This window comes from Mobula birostris, chromosome 19 (assembly GCF_030028105.1).
Source record: "Mobula birostris isolate sMobBir1 chromosome 19, sMobBir1.hap1, whole genome shotgun sequence".
Classification (NCBI taxonomy): domain Eukaryota; kingdom Metazoa; phylum Chordata; class Chondrichthyes; order Myliobatiformes; family Myliobatidae; genus Mobula; species Mobula birostris.
The window spans coordinates 46,513,591-46,533,861 of NC_092388.1; the positions used below are offsets into that span (position 1 = coordinate 46,513,591).

Here is a 20,271-nt window from a genome sequence, read left to right on the forward strand (position 1 = left end):
TATATTTCCAAGTACATGTAATAAACAAACCTGAATCTGAAGGGCCCTAAAGCCAGGAACAGTGGAATGATACTGATTTTGATGTACATGCGATTAATAAATAAATCAAATCTAATTAAGAGATTTCCTGGTGCAACATGTTGACGCTATGTCCTGGATATTTCTAACTAGTGAGAAAGAATGAAAATCGTGAAAGAGCAAATGGCTCTCTATATTATCTCAACATCATCCATTGGAACTTTATTCATAGGACCTTCATATTGTGTGGGTGCGAAAAAAACTGAGTCACTCATCTCTAGTACTGTTTTAACTACCAGGTCATTTATTTTATCTGGAACATCTATTGTGCTTGTTGGCTGATACGAGAAAAATCAATTATCTGTATAAACTTCCATCCATATCTTTGCTGAAAGGCACCACTCTCAGCATGTACATTAATCTATCCAAGAGCATCTGACTAAGCACTCAAGGTACTGGTGCAGTTCTTGCTTATGAATCAGAAGAATACGAAGCAAGGACAGTGAAAAATGCTGTAAATTGATTTGAAGTGGTAACGATGCTGGTATTAATAAATCTGCTCTTGTGTTTAGTGCTTTTGTGTCAATGGTCCACTTCAAAGTATAATCATTTTATAGAGTTTGAACATAATTATAAGGACATAAGACCTAGGAGCAGAATTAGGCCATTCAGCCCATTAAGTTTGCTCTGCCATTCAATCATGGCTGATTGATTTTCTCTCTTAACCCCATTCTCCTGCCTTTAATGCCTTTGCTAATCAAACATCTTTAGACCTCTGCTTCAAATATACCTATGACATTTGCCTCACAGATGCCTGTGGCAATGAATTCCAAATGTTCACCACCACGTGGCTAAAGAAATTCCTCTTCTCTGTTCTAAAGAGATGCCCTTCTATTCTGAGGCTGTACCCTCTGGTCCTCGACTCTCCTATCATTGGAAACATTCCCTCCACATCCACTCTATCAAGGTCTTTTAATAATAACTGGCAGATTGTATCACTCATAATTAATCATGAGCAATGCCGGTGTAGAAGAAGTGAAGAAAGCTAAGGAGGAAATTCCATACCTCCGGTGGAAGAATTTGGAAACAGCTGTGAAAGAGATTGTAAGCTCCTTTGTTTCCGATTAGCTCCTAGAAAGTAGGCAGTAATTTTCTGAACATACCTAGATGTAGGCAGAAAACATCTCTTCCATGAAACATTTGCACAACATGAGCTCTTTGCATGTGGTGTGCAGGAATTAGATTTTCACATTTACTGCCTGGCATTTGGGCCGAGAGTTTTAGTAACCAAATAAGAAAAATAACATAAAATAATAATCAATTTCTCTTGAAGTTTTTGTTTAGAATACTTCTTTACTTCTGTTTTAGCATTTCAAAGTAAGCAGTTGAAATGAGTACCAATGAAGATCACTTTGCATAATCATTTAGAATTTCAAATACACTTCCCAAGTTTCTTTACTATCACCCCAGCTCCCCTCTGCAATTGCAGTAATTTTGCATGTAGGTAACACGAGGTTCCTTCAGATTGTCATAGCCAAGGTGGGGCAGAGGTTGGGGGAGTGATTAGTGGGGATAAGATCCCACTGTCTATTAAAATGCTCCCAATGGCGGCGTGCGTCTCAATTAACCTTTAACAGCCAAGTCCAGCTACTGGCCTTCACGCGCAGCTTAACTAGTAAGCCCAGCGGAACCGTTTCTAATGACAAGACAAGGGACAAAGGCAAGTTACTGGCACCTTAAAGCCAGATGCTTCAGGCAGATAGGGCTTCTCAGACGTAGTTGGCAGCTAGAAGGAAAACTCAGATCTCAAACCTCCATTGCCTTGTGGCTATACTCACTTAAGTGGAAGGCTTCAGGAGTAAACCCCAAGGAAAAATCTGGAGCAGGTGTCCCTAAGCCAGTCCTACACTGAGTTCAATGCTGACTGACAACTCTGCTGCTGCCAAACTGCATTGGTCTCTGCCGTTCCTTTGAGTTCATCTGCTATGTGGACAGGGCAAGCCTGTTGCATGGGCAACAACAGAACAGAAATGCGGAGAAATTTTTTTAGTCAGGGGGTGGTGAATCTATGGAATTTGTTGTCACAGGCAGCAGTGGAGGCCAAATCATTGGGTGTATTTAAGGCAGAGATTGATGGGTATCTGAGTAGCCAGGGCATCAAAGGTTATGGTGAGAAGGCAGGGGAGTGGGACTAAATGGGAGAATGGATCAGCTCATGATAAAAAGGCAGAGCAGACTCGATGGGCCTAATGGCCGACTTCTGCTCCTTTGTCTTATGGTCTAGATATTGAAATGTAATTAGATCTTTCAACTTGTTCTTGCATAAACCACACTGCTGCTCTCAAAGAAAGATAACTTTTCCAGCTGGATTTCTTATTAATTTTTTTTAAATTTTAGATAAAGCTGCACATTTTCAGCCAGATATTTCCAGGTATAGGACTTAAAATGATAATACATAAGGTGACTTAAAGCAGAAAACCTGGTTCTATTATTTTGCTCTAGAAATGAGGGAAACTCTGGCAGGCAGCATTTATTGCCTTTCTTGTTAGTCTGAGGCTATTAATCATCAACTGTGTAACACACGGGCTAGAGTAGGTGTTGTCATTTGCCCTGAAGAATGTGCAAAATATCAACTGAATTTTTACTTCAAAATGAGTATTATCCTATATGTTCTACCTCCTACAATTGGCAGATTTTATTGAATCCAAATCATTACCTTTGAGTTACTAACCCAGTTCCAAGTCACCATTTCTCTTTTCATAAATATTGCACTTTCCTTTTCAGCTGATGGTAATAAACCTATTTAAATAAATGTCTGGCAACATTTATGCTTAAGACAATCCCTGCAAGGAAAATAATTAATTGTTAACTTTTAGCTAAATCCCTTGGTGACTTGCATTCCAGACTTCATGCAGCAAGATAATGGATGGCTTGGTTCTGATGTTCCAGAATTCCTTAAGTACCAGATCAGTCCACATGGACTGGAAGGTAGGAAATTTAAACTCTGCTGTTCCAAAGGGAGAGGACTAAAATGTTCTGAAATCAGAAGCACAAACAGAATTTTACATTTGCCAGCTTCTGGAAGGAAACATGCATGTCTATGAGTGTTTCACGGAAAATAAAAATGCCTGAGGCAACTCATAACCAAACATATTGGGCAGGTGACACCATCGATTGCCCTCCGTGTTCATTATCCCACTTAACATTTGTAGCAAAAAAATGTTAGAATCTTATTAGCATTAATTTCGTTTGTAAATCATATTCTAATCAGTTCTATAAAAATGTGCATAACATGTTCACATTTGTTGACTAAACAAAGTGTCAGAAGGAAAGTAAGCCATCAGGATGTTAAAACTAGTTTACATCCTATTTCTGTAAAATGATTGGACAATGTGGCAGATAGAATAAATGATATGAGGACCTAAAATACTTCTCTATAAAATTGCATAAAAAGTACATTAAAAGGACTAAATTTATAGGTCGTCTGGGATATTTGAGAAACCCTGAACAGAAATTAGAGAGTAAATATGCAGGTAAAACAAGTACTTTAATTATATACCAACCTCCTAGAGTTTGAAAAGTCTTTATTGGCTAAGTTACAGCAATGTACTGAAATAATAGCAAAAATAGCAACTATTACTTTATTAAATTAATAATTTTAATGGCTCATGCAATTAATATTTGATAAATAACCAACAGAATAAAAATAAAATTCAGAGCCCAGAGGGACAAGGAGGGAAACTTTAGAGCAGATAAATTTGAGTTTGTATTTAATAGATAGTGGGCACTTTTGTCCTCTTGAAGGCACTTCTAATGTTGTGTGAAAACTATAGCATATTCCTCATGGCACTGACAGCCATGTGCAACAAGGACTGTCAATAGAAGCAGCTCAAAAACTGTGAGACAGAACGTCAGTATACGAAGAACCAATTCTACACCATGCATTAGAGAACAGAGCAATTGGGAAATCAATGCAAGGCATATTTCGGGGCTCTAGGAGATATTATCAGGAAGAGGAAGCTTCCTGTGAGTATGGGATATCATTGCATGGGCTTCACAGAGCAAGGTCTCGATCTAAGGGGGACCAAAATGAGAGGAGACCAGGACCTGCAGCTTTGGTATTAATGCTGATAATGAAGATGAGCATACATGCAGCTGATCTGCAGGAACATGTATTCCTTCTCACACACATGGACTCAGCACTGGACACCTTGCCAACTGCTTCCCTCCTCACTTCCCCTATCAGTCACTAGTGCCTGAGCCTGGTTGCCCACTTGCTTACCTTCTGGATTAAGACTTCAGCCACACTCAGCTCATGTATTCAGCCCCAGCCACAGACTGGGCTCACGTCTTTGAGTGGTGATTCCAGCCACACATCTGGTCCACACCTCTGATCTGATCCCAGCTGCCCACCTGACCACCAGCCCCTCCTCCCAGCCTCCTCAAATGTTAATCTCCAGCTTTGGCAGCAGACCTGTCACGGGATAAATATCAACAATGCTACCCATGCAACATCCACCAGATTTCCAAATTCGTCAACAGCACAAGCAAACCAACATCAGTATCCTCTCCCAGGACAATGTCCCTAGCACTGGGGCTCTTTTACCTCTCAGTCTAATGGGCTGCATCGCTTGGGTTTGAAGACTCCTGAAACATATATTGTATTCCGAGCTCCATAGTGGCATATTACCAAATAGAAAGAGGAAAGAATTCAACGACCTCAAAGCATCTTTGAAGAAATGTAATATTCCCACTAATGTCTGGGAATCTCTAGCTAAAGTCTGCTTAAAGTGAACAAGCATGAGGCGTGGGCACAAGTGCCTCAAGGTAATGGATCAGGAGCATGCAGAATGTGACATAAGTGAAGGAGGGAGTAGATCAATTCACAAATTATCCACTTACTTGCTTCATCAGCCACCTGTGAAACCATAAAACTGGAGTGGATCCAGATGGAGCTCCTCTCAGTAGGAAGACAAAATCAAGTTTGTCTTTTCTTGCTGAGCCCTTTTATTGGTATTTTGTCTCCTTTGCAATATGGAAAATGGCTGCCAAGGTGTCAGATGACTAGAGACAACGTGATGACAGAAGATTGAAGAGCTGAATCATCTCCCTTGCCAGTCAAGTTTGCACCACTAAAAGATCATAGCTGGTGCTGTGCTGTGCTTCAATCCACTTTACCACCCCGTCCCCTTGGAATTTACAGAAGATAATTCAATCTTGAGCCTCAAAATCCAAAATGGTTTTAGCAGCCTTAGAGATAACAGGACAATTATTTTTTTAAAACTTAAGGACAGTACTGAAAGAATCCTTAATAAGATGCATTGACATTGGATGGAGTTGTTAAGTATCCGCATTGAGTTACGATATGTTGGACTCCGTAAGACATTCTAGGGTGGATAATATCACAATAAAGTTTCCTTTCTCTACCAATTATCATATTCGGGTCACCCTTTGCCAGTTGTGTAATTTTTGCTGACAGCAGCTCAAAGCAAGAGGCAGTGGACTGGACTATCGAAGGTCAGACGTTCCTCTCTAGTTGACAGCTCTCACATTTATTTGTAAAAAAATAACTTTCACGTATCCAGTTTATCACAAAAATCTATATTTTATACTGATGAGGAAACATAGAACATAGAAATCTACAGCACATTACAGGCCCTTCAGCACACAATGTTGTGCTGATTATGTAACTTACTCTAGAAACTGCCCAGAATTTCCCTAGTGCACAGCCCTCTGTTTTTCTAAGCTCCATGTACCTATTTAAGAGGCTCTTAAAAGACCTTGTTGTAGCCACTTCCACCACCGCTGCCAGCAGTGCATTCCAGCACCCACCACTCTGTATGAAAAACTTACCCCTGACACCCCCTCAGTACCCATTTCCAAGTACCTTAAAACTATACCCCGTACAGAGAGGAAATTAAGGACTTGGTGGCATGGTGAAAAGACAATAACCTATCCCTCAACGTCAGCAAGACGAAAGAATTGGTTGTTGACTTCAGAAGGAGTAGCGGACCGCACAACCCCATTTACATCGGTGGTGCACAAGTGGAACAGGTCAAAAGCTTTAAGTTCCTTGGGGTCAATATCACAAACGACCTGACTTGGTCCAACCAAGCAGAGTCCACTGCCAAGAAGGCCCACCAGTGCCTTTACTTCCTGAGAAAGCTAAAGAAATTTGGCCTGTTCCCTAAAACCCTCACTAATTTTTATAGATGCACCGTAGAAAGCATTCTTCTAGGGTGCATCACAACCTGGTATGGAAGTTGTCCTGTTCAAGACCTGAAGAAGCTGCAGAAGATCATGAACACAGCCCAGCACATCATTCAAACTAATCTTCCGTCCGTGGACTCACTTTACACGTCACGCCGTCGGAGCAGTGCCGCCAGGATAATCAAGGACACGACCCACCCAGCCAACACACTTTTCGTCCCCCTTCCCGCCAGGAGAAGGCTCAGGAGCTTGAAGACTCGTACGGCCAGATTTGGGAACAGCTTCTTTCCAACTGTGATAAGACTGCTGAACTGATCCTGACCCGGATCTGGGCCATACCCTCCAAATATCCGGACCTGCCTCTTGGTTTTTGCACTACCTTACTTTCCCTTTTCTATTTTCTATTTATGATTTATAATTTAAATTTTTACTATTTACTATCGATTTGTATTCCAGGGAGTGCGAAGCACGGAATCAAATATCGCTGTGATGATTGTACGCTCTAGTATCAATTGTTTGGTGACAATAATGTAAAGTAAAGTAAAGTGTTAGCCATTTCAGCCCTGGGAAAAATCCTTTGGCTATCCACACGCCCAATACCCCTCATCATCTCAGACAACTCTATCAGGTCACCTCTCATTCTCCATCACTCCAAGGAGAAAAGGCTAGGTTCACTCAAACTATTCCCATAATGTATGCCCTCCAATCCAGGCAACAACTTTGTAAATCTCCTCTGCACTCTCTCTATAGTATCCACATCCTTCCAGTAATGAGGTGACCAGAACTGAACACAGTACTTTAAGTGGGGTCTGACCAAGCTCTTATATAGCAGTAACATTACCTCACCATTCTTGAACTCAATCCCATGGTTGATGAATGCCAACACACCATACACCTTATTAACAATACCATCAACCTGTGCAGCAGCTTTTAGTGCCCTGTGGACACAGACCCCAAGATTCCTCAGATCCTCCACACCACTAAGAGTCTTACCATTAATATTATATTCTGTCTTCAAATTTGACCTACCAAAATAAACCACTTCACACTTATCTGGGTTGAAGTCCATCTGCCATTTCTCAGCCCAGTCCTGCATCCTATCCCTGTCGCGCTGTAACCTTTGACAACCCAACACACTATTCACAACACCCCCAACCTTTGGGTCATCAGCAAACTTACTAACCCACCCTTCTACTTCTTCATCCAGGTCATTTATAAAAATCACAAAGAGAAGGGGTCCCACAACAGATCCCTTTAGAACACCACTGGTCACTGACCTCCATGTAGAATACGAACCCTCTAAAACCATCCTTTGCCTTCTGTAGGCAAGCCAATTCTGGATCCACAAAGCAAGGTCTCCTTGTATCCCATGTCTCCTTACTTTCTAAAGGAGCCTGGCATGGGGAACCTTATCAAATGCCTTATTGAAATACATATACACTACATACCTTCATCAATATGTTTTGTTCTTCCTCAAAAAATTCAGTCAGGCTTGTAAGGCATGACCCACCCTTGACAAAGCCATGCTGACTATCCCTAATCAGATTATGTCTCTCCAAGTGCTCATAAATAAAAAATTGACAGAATTCATGGCATACATTGATTATCAGTTGCCATAGGAAATATTTAAGAATGGAAGTTAGTATTAAAGGAGGAACAGACTCTTAAATATAGGTCTAGCTGTGAAATCATAATTCAATTAACTGCAATTTTATTTAACTAATTTGCATTCTTAATTGTAACCAGTGTCAGGAGATTACCTCCTAAAATTAAATTTACATAGAAAGAAAAAACATTGATAAAATGAATGCCAGGAACTAGACCATGAGATATGAATCTTAGACAATTTGACTAAAACAGTGACTGATCTGCTCATCAATGATTAGAAAATGAAGATTTAAAAGTCCAAACAGTTTGTGAATCCACATTTCTAGGTATTGGTGGGGGATGGAACAGCTGAATGGAAGTGAAGCTGTTAAGAATGGAGATGCAAGATGACAACATGACTAGAGCAGTGCAGTACTATAGGAACTCAGTGTTCATGGCATACATTGATTATATGCCATGCATATGCCTTTTATATTCTCTGCTTTATTAGATTTATTTATCCCATTTTGTTAGAAGTGGGATAAATAAATCTGGTGTTTATTGCATTAACATTTTCTAATTTACAATAGTAACTGTAATTAAAAGTTACTTCATTACTTGAAACAAAATTCAGAATATCCATAAATTTTAAATGATAAGATTCCTTCCTCCCTCCACTTCAAGTTGCTAGACTAGTTATTAACTAGTCATGGCAATTAATTTAGAACTAATTCAGATATTACTCAAGCAAACCAGTCTATGAAGATTTGACAATTTTCACATTTCATTGCTGAACAGACCATTTAACGCATTAAATCTATGCCAGCTCACGCGGCATATCTATCAATCCCATTTGGAGAGAGGACAAACTTTGTTTTTATCTCTGGAGCAGTGAAGGCTGAGGGGAAATAAGATAGAGATTTTTAAGATTACAAGAGGCATAGGTAGACACTACCTTTATCCCCAGAGGAGAAAAATCTAATTCCAGAGGACATGCATCTAAGATGAAATGGAGAAAGTTCAGGAGAAATAAACAGGGTAATTTTTTTAATACACACAGAAAGTGCTAGGTACCTGTGGTGGAGACAAATGCAAGAGAGGCATTGAAGAGGCTCTTAGATAGGCACATGAATGTGCAGGAAATTGACGGATATGGACATTATGTAGGCAGAAGAGATTAATTTAGTTGGGCATTTGATAGCTAATTTAATTAGTTCAGCATAACATTGTGAGCCAAAGTGCCTTTTCTTGTATTGTAGTGTCATGTGTTCTATTTCCCTGCTCAACTTGCTTTTCCTCATACACAGTCCAATAATACTCTACAAATTTTGCCACCACAGATAGTTTACAGTTGCCAATTAACCTTCCAATCAACACTTTGTTGATATATGGGAGCATAGCCACATGATAACAGAGAACAAACTCCAGACTGTGGTGAATGTAAGAATCAAACCCGTGTTGCTGGACCTGTGAGAAAGAGGCACCACCTGCAGTGCCACTGTGCCTTCTATTCAAAGTTACTGGTGCTCTCAAACATGCTGTATTTCAACACTTCACATCGCCCATTTCTGTATGAATTGTTGAGTGTAGTATAATTACAAGCATTGAAGTTTAATTAATACATGAGTATACATTTGAGGTAGTTTTCCATTTTAAAGCACTTTATTTTAGACAACTTGCATAAGAATGTTTTATAATACATTTAAAGGAACTAAATAAAATAGCACAAAGACACAGAACAAAGATGAAGGACAAAAGAATATATATATATATATAAAGTACATTTTTCCACTTAGTACACATTAGTGTGAGATTACAATAATTATTTGGTACATCTGTTTAATTTGTGAAAATGTATGGAACAATAACTGTGTGAACAATTTGACACATTCTTTGATGGCATCACATATTTGGGTTCAAATTTTTTTAATGCTAGTTATCAGCATAATCAAGAATTATCCAACCTAAAATTCTTACCACTGCAGTTCACGTTATTGTACAAAATAGCTTAATTAGAGGCAAGTAAAAAACAGACATGGACATATTTTCAAAAATTAGATTAAAAAATTGACAATGATGTTCAAAATAAACATAACTGTTGGAATTTAATCCAACTTCCCAAAAAAAAGTCCATCCAATTCCTTTTAAGTTGACTCATATTAAAGTCTTTATATTTGCTAAAGTTAAATGTCACAGCCTGCAAGCATAAAGCAGGTAATACATAGCAGCATAATTAGAAAGACATTTAAAATCATTGCATAGTGTATTCTGGTACCTCTAGTGCATCAAAATGCAGTCTACACAAACATGTGTTTGTATATTTAACTTAACATTTTCTGGAATCAATCCTGGGGCCAGGTCAACAGCCTTATAAGTCTTAACAGCACAAACAGACCTTGTGTGTAAACTTTGCTAGCTCTTGAATGGACTAATAAGTGGGGAAGTGTTCCCCATGGAGGAGGGGTTAGGGTAAGACCTATCCAAAACAAGCATTGGCTGACGAGGAGCAGCAGCACAATTAATAATCCATATATATTTAATTGTTTTGGTTTATAACTCCATCACAATTTATCATCAAATATTTGCTCTGTGTAGTTTCTTAAAAAGTAATCTCAAAGCCAAACTGTATAAGCAAACACCCACTTTGCAGATATAACTTTTGCAAATATGATCAAGTTTTCAAGAGGTATAGGGCATTTTTTCAATCCCCAAAATGATTTACTGTCTTTCCTCTTTCACCTAATAAAAGTTACTGCGGGATTAATCTGTACTGGTTTGCTGTAAAAAAAAACATTCTCGGCAGACACATTTTTTGCCTGTGCCCGATTATTCAGTAACATAACATACAAAGTGTCATCACATATTTGCACTTGTTCAGTACTCATTCCATTGCAGGATTAAATTAAATCATATATAAACCTGGTTAACAACGGTCTTCAACCTCTTTTAACAGGATATGAGGTGAATAGCAGGCACCTGGTTGCCAGGTCCGCAGATCAATTAGAGCTCTGTTCAGTTTCTGCATCCAGAGATTGCGTTCCTCCTTGGTATCAGCAGATAGCCAATTTCTGGAAAGGGGGGAAAAATTTTTAAGATTGCTTAGAATGCTAGGGTGCCATTTAAAATGCACATTATATCTATTATAATGAATAAACAATAAATTCATTTGAATTACACTAATTTTAAGCTTGGTCTTCATTGTTTCTAGTCAGTTTTCAAATTTCTCTGTCTACATGTAGTCTCATTCACCTCCAAAATCAAAGAGCAGTACACTACTGAACAGGCGTTTCAGCCCAATGTTGTGCCAATCTTGATGCCAATTTATTCTAAATGCCCTTTTCCTGTGGTCATTCATAGCCCTCCATATTCATGTATCCATCTAAATGTCTCTTAAACTCAAAACTGCTTGATTTCACTAATCTATAACTTACCCCCTCTTACTTTCAAAGCACACCCTCTGGTGTTTGACATTTCTATCCTGAGGAAAGGGTTCTGAATGTCTATCTTCTCTATGCCTCTCAATTTTAAAAACCTTCATCAGATCTCCTCTTCGTTTCTGATGCTCCAGGGAGAACAATTCAAGCTTGTCCAACCTTTCCTTGTACTGTAGCTCATTCCCTCTAATCTAGGCAGCATCCTGGTAAGCCTCTTCTATACCTTTCCACATGCTTCCGATAATGGAACAGTTAAAAATACTCCAAGTGCAGTCTGAATAATGTTTCATATAGCTGCAGCATGACTTTCTTACTTATACTCAACATCCCTACCAATGAAGGCAGGCATGCCTGTGCCATTACCACCATATCCATTTGTGTAGCCACCTTCAGTGAACTATGGATCTGGACGTCAAGATCCCTCTGTACTGCAATGCTATTTCAGTGTCTATCATTAACTGTATACTTTCCCCTTTCATTTAACCTCGCAAAGTGCAACAGCTCACACTTGCCAGTATTAAACTCCATGGGCCACTTCTCTGCCCATATCTGTAAATATTCTACAACCTGCTGCATTCTTTTCTAGTCCTTTACACTGTCCACAATTCCACCACCCACAACCTTGCTAATCAATCCATCTACAACTTTATGCAAATCATTGATACATATCACAAACAATACCCAGCACCTATCCTTATGCAACATCACTGGTCACAGACCTCCAGCCAGAGTAACAGCCTTCCACCCATACATTTCGATTTCTGTGGGCTAACCAGTTCTGAACTTAAACCTGCATCTTTATCTTCAGAATCAAACTACCACGAGGGACCTTATCAAATGCCTTACTGAAGCCCAGGTGCATAACACCCATTACCTTACACTTATCAAGCAGCTTTGTCAAGGCATAACCTGCCTTGCATAAAGCTATGTTGGCATGACCTAAGCAGGCCAGGCCTTTTCAAACGTGCATAAACCCTATACCTCATAATCCTCTTCAACAGCTTCCTTACCACTTACTTGAGGCTCACTGGTTTATCATTATCTGGATTATTCCTTTTTTCATTCTTGAACAAAGACACAACATTTGCTACTCTCCAAACCTTTAACACCTCGTCTGGTGCTAGTGAGGCTTTGTTAAAGCCTCAGCAATCTCCTTGCTTCTTTCACTATTCTGGGATAAGTGCCATCAGGCACTGGGAATTTATCTATCTTAATGCTTTTGAAGACCCAGCACTACCTGTTCCTTGATTTAAAAATATCACAGCACATTAGCAAGCCCCATTCTGCCTTCACTATCCTCCAAATCCTTCTTGGTTAATACTGACAAACTCCTCATTTAATACTTCAGCTACTTGCTCTAACTGCAAGCACAAATTCCCTCCTTTCACCCTCTCTTTAGTTAACCTCTTTTTCTTAATACAAGTGTAAAATGCCCTTCTATCCTGCTTGCCAAGGATATTCCATGGTCCCTTTTGGCCTTCATTGCCTGCTTCAGCACTACAATGGTCCAATATCATTTTATTTATAGTTTTCTAAATGTTACACATGCTTCTTTTTTCTTCCCTTGAGTCATCCAATGTTCCCTTATCTTCCTACCCTTGTCCTTAATTCTTACTAGAAACTGCCAACCCTGAACTCTGATCAGCTGGTCTTTAAAATATCTCCTATATGTCAGATATGTACTTGTCGAATAGCAGCTGCTTCCAATCAATGCCCGTTAGCTCCCATCTTACCTGTTGTAATTTGACCTCTCCCAGTCTCATACTTTTCTGCAAGATCCATACTCATAACCATCTTAAAATGCATTGTGCTCACTGTTCCTAAAATGTTCACCTACTATCACCTGGCCTGGTTCATTTCCCAAAACCAGGTCCAGGTTGTTTTCTTCTCTAGTTGGACTCTCCACACACTGTTCAAAAACCCCTCTTGAATGCACTGAAGAAATCACACTCCATCTAAGCCTCTTATAATAAGGAACCACACCACAACAATCGTGTTGTTCTTACACCTTTCTATAACTTGTCTGCAAATCTGTTCCTCCACCTCTCAGTGGCTATTGAGGAACATATAGTATCTTCCCTCCATGTAATTGCACCTTTTTTATTTCGGGGCTCCACCCAAATTGCCTCTGCGATGAGCGTTCCAGTGTGTCCTCTTGAGTACTGCTGTGACCTCTATCTCTTTAACCTCATCTCGCCACCATCACATCTAAAGCAACAAAACCCAGGAACCTTGAGCTGCCAGTCCCTCATGTAACCAGGTCTCTGTAAAGGCAACAATATTGTAATTCTATGTACTAATCCAGGCTCCGTTCATCCTCCTTAATGAAATAAATATCCTATAATATTCTTAATGCTGAAATAAACACATTTCAGCCCATTAGTCCCACCAGGTTTATCAGCCTATCTCTTGCTATCCTTCCTTTCACAGTCTTGCTTGCCATACCATCTTACTTCTCCTCAAACCTACCACTTATTGCCCTGCTTTGGTTCCCATTTCCGTCACCCCCCCCCCGAGTAGAACTAGCAAACCTCCCAGTGAGGATATTGTTTGCCCTCCAGTTCAGACACACACAGTCTGTTTGTATATGTCCCACCTGCCCCGGAAGAGTGATAAATCTGAAGTCCTCCCTTTGACAACGCATCCTTAGCCATGAGTTGAATTGCACTCTGTATCCATTTCTCATTTCACTAGCACACGGCTCAGATAGTAATCCTAAGATTACAACCCTGGAAATTCTGGTCCATTTGCAGGACATCAACCCTGGTCCTGCCTATGTCTGCTCACCCTCCACTCTCAGAATGCCCTGAACCCATTGTGAGGCATCCTTGATCCTGGTATCTGGGAGGCAACATACCATCCTGGAGTTTGACTGTATCCACACAAACCCTTGTCTGTACCCTTTACTAATGAGTGGCTGCCCTTGCCCGATTTCATCCTTACCATCTTAGCCTCAAAGCCAGGCACAATGCCACTAACCTGGCTTTTGAAAGGTCATCCCTCCCAACAGTATCCAAAAGGATACATCTTCAAGATGCCACCAGCAACCAATGTGACTAATGACGACATCCTGCAGACAGCTCACAAAAACTATTTCTTTTAAATATGTTTCTTCCCCTGAACTGTGAACGACTGCAGCCTGTAATTTCGATTTTGATTATGTATTTTTGGACTGACTGAGCAACTTGGCGCTTTTGCCATCTCCTGGGGGATTTGGGGAGGTTCAGACCAGAGTGTGCAGCCATTGTTTCCTAATGGCAGAACATGAACCTATCGTCGCTTTCATTATTCCTTGCCGATTAAAGAGTCAATCAAGATTGAAATTGGCAAGGGCGAGAGCTTGTTCAGAGGCATTTGCCTGTGTTTGACTGGTCTCCCTCTTGCTGCTGTCGGAGGAGGTGCAGCAGTCTTGGCCTCACAGTACAAGGTTCGATCATAGCTCGTGGCTGTGGGGCTCTTTTACAGGGGACTTCACGGTTTGATGTTTTATGTCCTCAATGCTGTATGTACTTTGTGGCTGTGGACTGTCTTTTGGTGGACTCTGAAGTTCATGTTCCACGTACTTCTGGTTACTCTTTTTTGCTATTTGTGTGATTTGATTGAGGCAATTTGACACAAAACTATCTCTATAGCTGTGCCTTACAGTCACTAACACAGCGCTAGAGTGAAATAACTCAGTGGCTGTCACTCCTGGACCGTTTCAGGGATTCCATGGCTTGATGCGTAATATTCTGTGTGTTTTTTGTTTGCTTTTTCCTGTTAGCGCTATTTGTTCTTTTTTCATGCGTAGGGTATTTGATGTTTTCTTTAAGTGGGCACAATCGTGTCTTTTTTGTGTCTATTTGCGAGAAGACAAATCTCATGGTTGTATACATACTTTGAGAATAAATGTACTTTGAACTTTGCTACTGTGGGGAATGACCACAAGGGAATCTAGCATCATCATGTTTATTCCCGTCACTTCTCCTGGCACTCATACATCAATAGCCTACACCTGAGGTGTAACCACCTCACGACCTCAACTTTCAACCTTAGCCTGCTGAGTAATCCAAGTACATCCTCGTGCATCTTCAATTTCTTCACCTAGTTTGTCAAGAGCTGGGTGCATTTCCCACAGATGCAGTCATCAGAGAGAATGCAAAGTTCCCTGACTTCCTACATCTTGCAGGAGGAACATTCCTCATCTTGTATAATAGTTTGACTTCCATTTTATCTACAATAAGTCAAAGGTCTCAGATCAACATGAAAAACATAACTTGATTCTTAGCTGCTACTTATCTTTGCCTTTTTGCTGAAGCTTTGAGTCAAAGCCTCAGTTCCCTACTCCTACACTGGCCCACCTTACCCTACCTTCCTTTTATTGGCTGAGTTGCCACACAATTAGGCAATCAGGATAAACTCTGAAATGTTGCTGGTTCATCCCCTCTGCTGCTCTGGCTGCTGCAACTGTGAAGATCATTCCAAAAACTGAAGTGCAGTCTCCCCATATTCCTTCATCTTAATAAAGACTTTAATTAGATCACCACTCAGTTTCCAAATCACAGGAAAAACAAAGCAAGTTTTGGCAATCTGTCCTTAATTAAACTTCTGAAACCTGGTTATCATCGGGATAATATAATGTACAGAGTGACTGTTTATCAAGACACAGATGTTTTTTCAAAGAACTTAGTTCAAAGTAATTGATCCTATTGCTCACTTGGTGACACAGAGAGTGTTCTTGCATCGGCTAACAAGTGTTTCTCGATCATCTTCTCGCTGAGGTCTTGCAGTGATAAGTTCAAATGTCTGTGGTCGAGCACAGAACTCACGGTTAGCTGGCTCTATTCTTCTGCTAGTACAATTAGCCAAGTTTATACGGCCAAGTGGGTTCTGCAATAAAGTAAGGTGTTGTTTAATCATACTGATTTGTACACATTAGCATTAAATAAAAATCAGCTAAGTTCATAAGATAAAAGATTTCATAGAACAGAAAGTTAAATCACACTTCTCAATATTATAAAACATTAATACTAAAAAATAATTTTAAATATAGATTTTTAATTTCAAAGAAAAATGAAGTTTCTTGTGTAATTTCCATTTGTACACCATGTTTTACTTCTTCAAAATTACCTTGTTGTTTTTATTGCACACTACAATACAGTGGTGATGATTCATTGTGTTGGGCACATACGAATGCAATTTTTAACCAATCCAGACTCTTGTGTTTCTGCACCGCCCCCCCCCCCATCAATTTCAGTTATTAGGTACCTGAATACTCAAACTTAATCGACTATCTACTTGAAAAGCTAGAATTGATGTTAATGCCTGAAAATGTTAATTTTAAAGTAGAACTTGAGAGTCAAAGTACAATCAATAGCAAAACACTGAACGTGATAATGTCAGCAAGGTGAAAAGGGTCCTGGTGATTTGGAATTAAAGGGAAAGGACTAAATACTCAATGGAGAGCCTTTAAGAAGAGAGCTCTTGCTGCAAGAGCAAAAAGGCATCAAAAGGTCGAGGGTCCAGATAATTAAATCTATTGATAATGAAATAAACAGAGGGAAAAGCTTTCAACAAATGTCAGGCTCCTATTAAGAAATCAAGTTAGAGCAGAGCTAAGAAAGAAAATATCAAGGACAAAGACATGAGAAAAAATATGCAGGAGACATGCAAGGCAAGACCAACTTTTTGATTATAGTAAATGAAAAAGATTAGTCAAAGGGTTGTTTAGATCCAAAAATAATCTTATGGAAAGAGAGCATAACGATAATTTGACTGTGTATTTTGTATTGGTCTTTTCAAAACAAATAATGTAACAGTAAAAGACAAATGAAAATTGGGTATGAAGAAGAAATTAACAGCATTCAGGTTGAAGGGAAACAATAGGATTAGAGTAAATGGAAACATAAGGTCAATGCAGACTCAGTGGGCTGAAAGATCTATTTTTGTGTTGTACATTTATTATAGCTCTATAACTACAAAAGTCCAGACAAACAAATTTGAAAATAAAGGAAGGGGAAGTAGAGAATTGATAAACAGTAATCATAATAGATTGAAAGTTGAACAGAAAAACACTATAAAGAAAAATAAAAGAATTAGACAAATTCAGCAAGTGAAGTGTTTCATATTTTTCTCCTTGGCACACTTCTACTATATCTGCAAATATTCAATTTCTCAGTAATCCAACAACCTCTGTAGCTATTGTTTACTCAGGCTTACAAAATTCTTCATGTATTCTTTTACAGCAGTTTATTTTATTTGTTTCATTTTAGTAATAATTTACATCTACATAACATTTTTAAAGTATAAAAAGTGGGAAGATACTTCAGAGGAATAAATAATAACACTGACTCCGAATTATACAGGTATAGGATGGGTTTTTAAAAGAGTACCATTAAGTGTAAGAGAAGCCAAAGTCTAGGCAGAGAAATTCCATAACTTGGGTTTTGAGAATCTTCATTCAGAAGAAGTTTAAATAAATTAAACAGGTCAAGATCATGGAGAGACCCAAACAAAAGTTAACAATTTTAAAGCTGTTACATTGCCAAACCATTTCAAACTCCCTGTCGTGGACTTTGCATATTTTTTTCTGTAAGCATGCTAACCAACTGTAATAAATAATGAACAAATAGGCTAATGGATTAGCATGTGAAAATCTTCACAATCGAAACAGCCAAATATAAATAGAAATGCTGAAAAAGGCAAAGTGCATACACCAAACTGAACTAATACCCAAAATGGACGTTTAAGAAATTTGTATTTACTCAAACTGGATGTCTAAGAAATTGCCTCTGTTGAAAGCCATTTGTCTATTGTGAGAAAATAGCTTATGAGGGCAAGGATATGAATTCCAAGATGTTTTAATGTTGAGATTCCATTTAATTCAACAGCTCTTTCAGTGTAATTTGTTAGCCAACACAGCATTAAATACATTGAAACAGGATGAAAATTACACTATGTTCTCCTCCTACTATTGTTAATTTTTGGTCCTCCTTCAGTCTCATAAGTAGACCTAATGCAAAATAAAAATAGCACTTTAATTTCTTAATTTTGTAGGATTAGAAAAAAAACTGACAGGAGAAACACAAAAGGTGCACAGGGGTATCTTGAGCATTTCTAGGTTTTGCAAGTTTTCAATTTTTTAAAAAAAACACAATTTGGATGAAATGCTACCTTGACAGATACAAGAGTATGACTGAAAAGCAGTCCAGTTCTTTACATAAAATGGCAGTTTATAATCTGACCTAGCATCAAAACTCTGAAATGAGGTTTCTGCTGCAAATGTCATTAGTCACAGGAATAGACATGAAGACTCTTCTGCCACCTTAATATAATCATGATTGATATGTGAAAGACTGAAGGTCAGAAATAAATAACCTGTGAATGGTTAAGCATCAGTGGCAGGTTTTGATGCTGGATGGTATATCATTAAAAAGGTAGACATATTCAATGGTGAATAGAAGCAGTGAGGCTAAGCTCTTTGGCATGAAAAACACACTGTGAAAAACACAAATTTTCTTTTTGTAATGCAATATGATACAGGTATTGATGGAGAAAAGAAGAAAGTGCATGTAGTAATTGAATTAGATGAATCATTTTCTCTACTTTCCATCAAGACCAGCAAGATATTGCATCACAAAAGATTACTGATGAGATGCTTCATTTTTACACCAAAAAGCTATTAGCTTCACCGCTTCCATTCACTGCTTAATAAGTCTATTTTTTCCTTGATTTAACACTCAGCATCAGAGGCTGCCACTGGTGCCTAAGCATGTATAGGTTTGCCATTTCAAGAAACATACATTGGACCTTGAAAAAAATACGGATAATCACATTTGGAGAAAGCTTCAAGTGAAAAAAAAAATTTATTTTTTTTTTTTTTTTTTTACATTTCACTTCAGCTGATCACTTTGGGCATTGCAGCAATAGCTGCTGTACTACAAACCTTGGATTTTTCATCATCTGGATAGGTCCAGTATGAGATGCAGTTTCCAGATAAGACACACCAGCGTCGATGCCAAGCTCCGAAACCACTAACATCATCAAACATGGTCTACAAAGAAAGAAATCCATCGAGTTGGTTCAGAGGAAAGTATTAAGAATCTTATTGCTACCTATGAAGCATTAGATAAATAGTGTAAGTATTAGTTTGTGACCATGTCTGGACCATACTAAAATCTCTACCTTATCCTATTTCATTCACTTCATAATACATTGTGTAATTAACATGCTTTAAACACCAGATTTTTTTCTAGAATTGCTTATTAATGTACCTTCAAAAAGTAGATAAAGCCTGCGGAAAGCTACAAGAACACAGAATCATTCTGGTAAGAGTGCCTAGAGATTGGATTGCGTACCATGATGTTACTAACTCTTCCCTCCCACATAATCCAATTTTTTTCCCTGTTATCTATGTGCCTATCTAAGAGTTAAAAAAAATGTCCCTAACAGTGCATACAACCGCCAGTGGGACTGCCAATCTATTGCTTTCTTTCTCCCTTACATAGACCATCCCCAACTCACTGTAGGTTTGAATATCTAAGGGTGCAGGATTGATCCCTGGGAAACCCTAAATGTTGTTTCCAACTTGGAAATATTTATTTCTACTCAGCAGGTTAGGTAACACCTATGAAGAGAAATAGAGCAGGTTGTTAAATATATTTTTTGCTCCAAAAGTACTGTCTGACTATTAGTTTCTGCTTTATTTCAAATTTGGAATATCTGCAGTTTATTTTTGCTTTTTAACAAATATCTATAGTATGCGACCATTGATACCAAATCCACTATGACTTTATTTTAGATAATAACCTTCTGTGTGGCATCTCAAAGTGTATTTTAAAAATTCAGATATACTATATCTACCAGCATTCCTTTATCCATCTTTTAGGGGTAGGCACCTGAAACAAGATGCCAGTCATGGTGATGGAAGCTGAAACTGGCACTTAAGAGGCATTTAGATAGACATGTACAGAAAGGAAATGGATCACATGCACACAGATTGATTGGCTTCATTTGGCATAATGGTTAGTGTAAGTAGTATGGA

General features: G+C 38.7%; 1 protein-coding gene across 1 annotated transcript in view; it reads right to left on the reverse strand.

The window, feature by feature from the left end:
- Positions 1–9,467: 9,467 nt before the first annotated feature.
- Positions 9,468–20,271, reverse strand: part of anln (anillin, actin binding protein) — a 65,637-nt gene continuing 54,833 nt past the window's right edge. The window contains exons 22-24 of the mRNA XM_072283539.1: positions 19,174–19,281; positions 15,946–16,118; positions 9,468–10,883 (exon numbers count right to left, since the gene is read on the reverse strand). Of these exons, the coding sequence (XP_072139640.1) occupies positions 10,739–10,883; positions 15,946–16,118; positions 19,174–19,281 (426 nt within the window). The 3' untranslated portion in view covers positions 9,468–10,738. The remainder of the gene's footprint in view (positions 10,884–15,945; positions 16,119–19,173; positions 19,282–20,271) is intronic.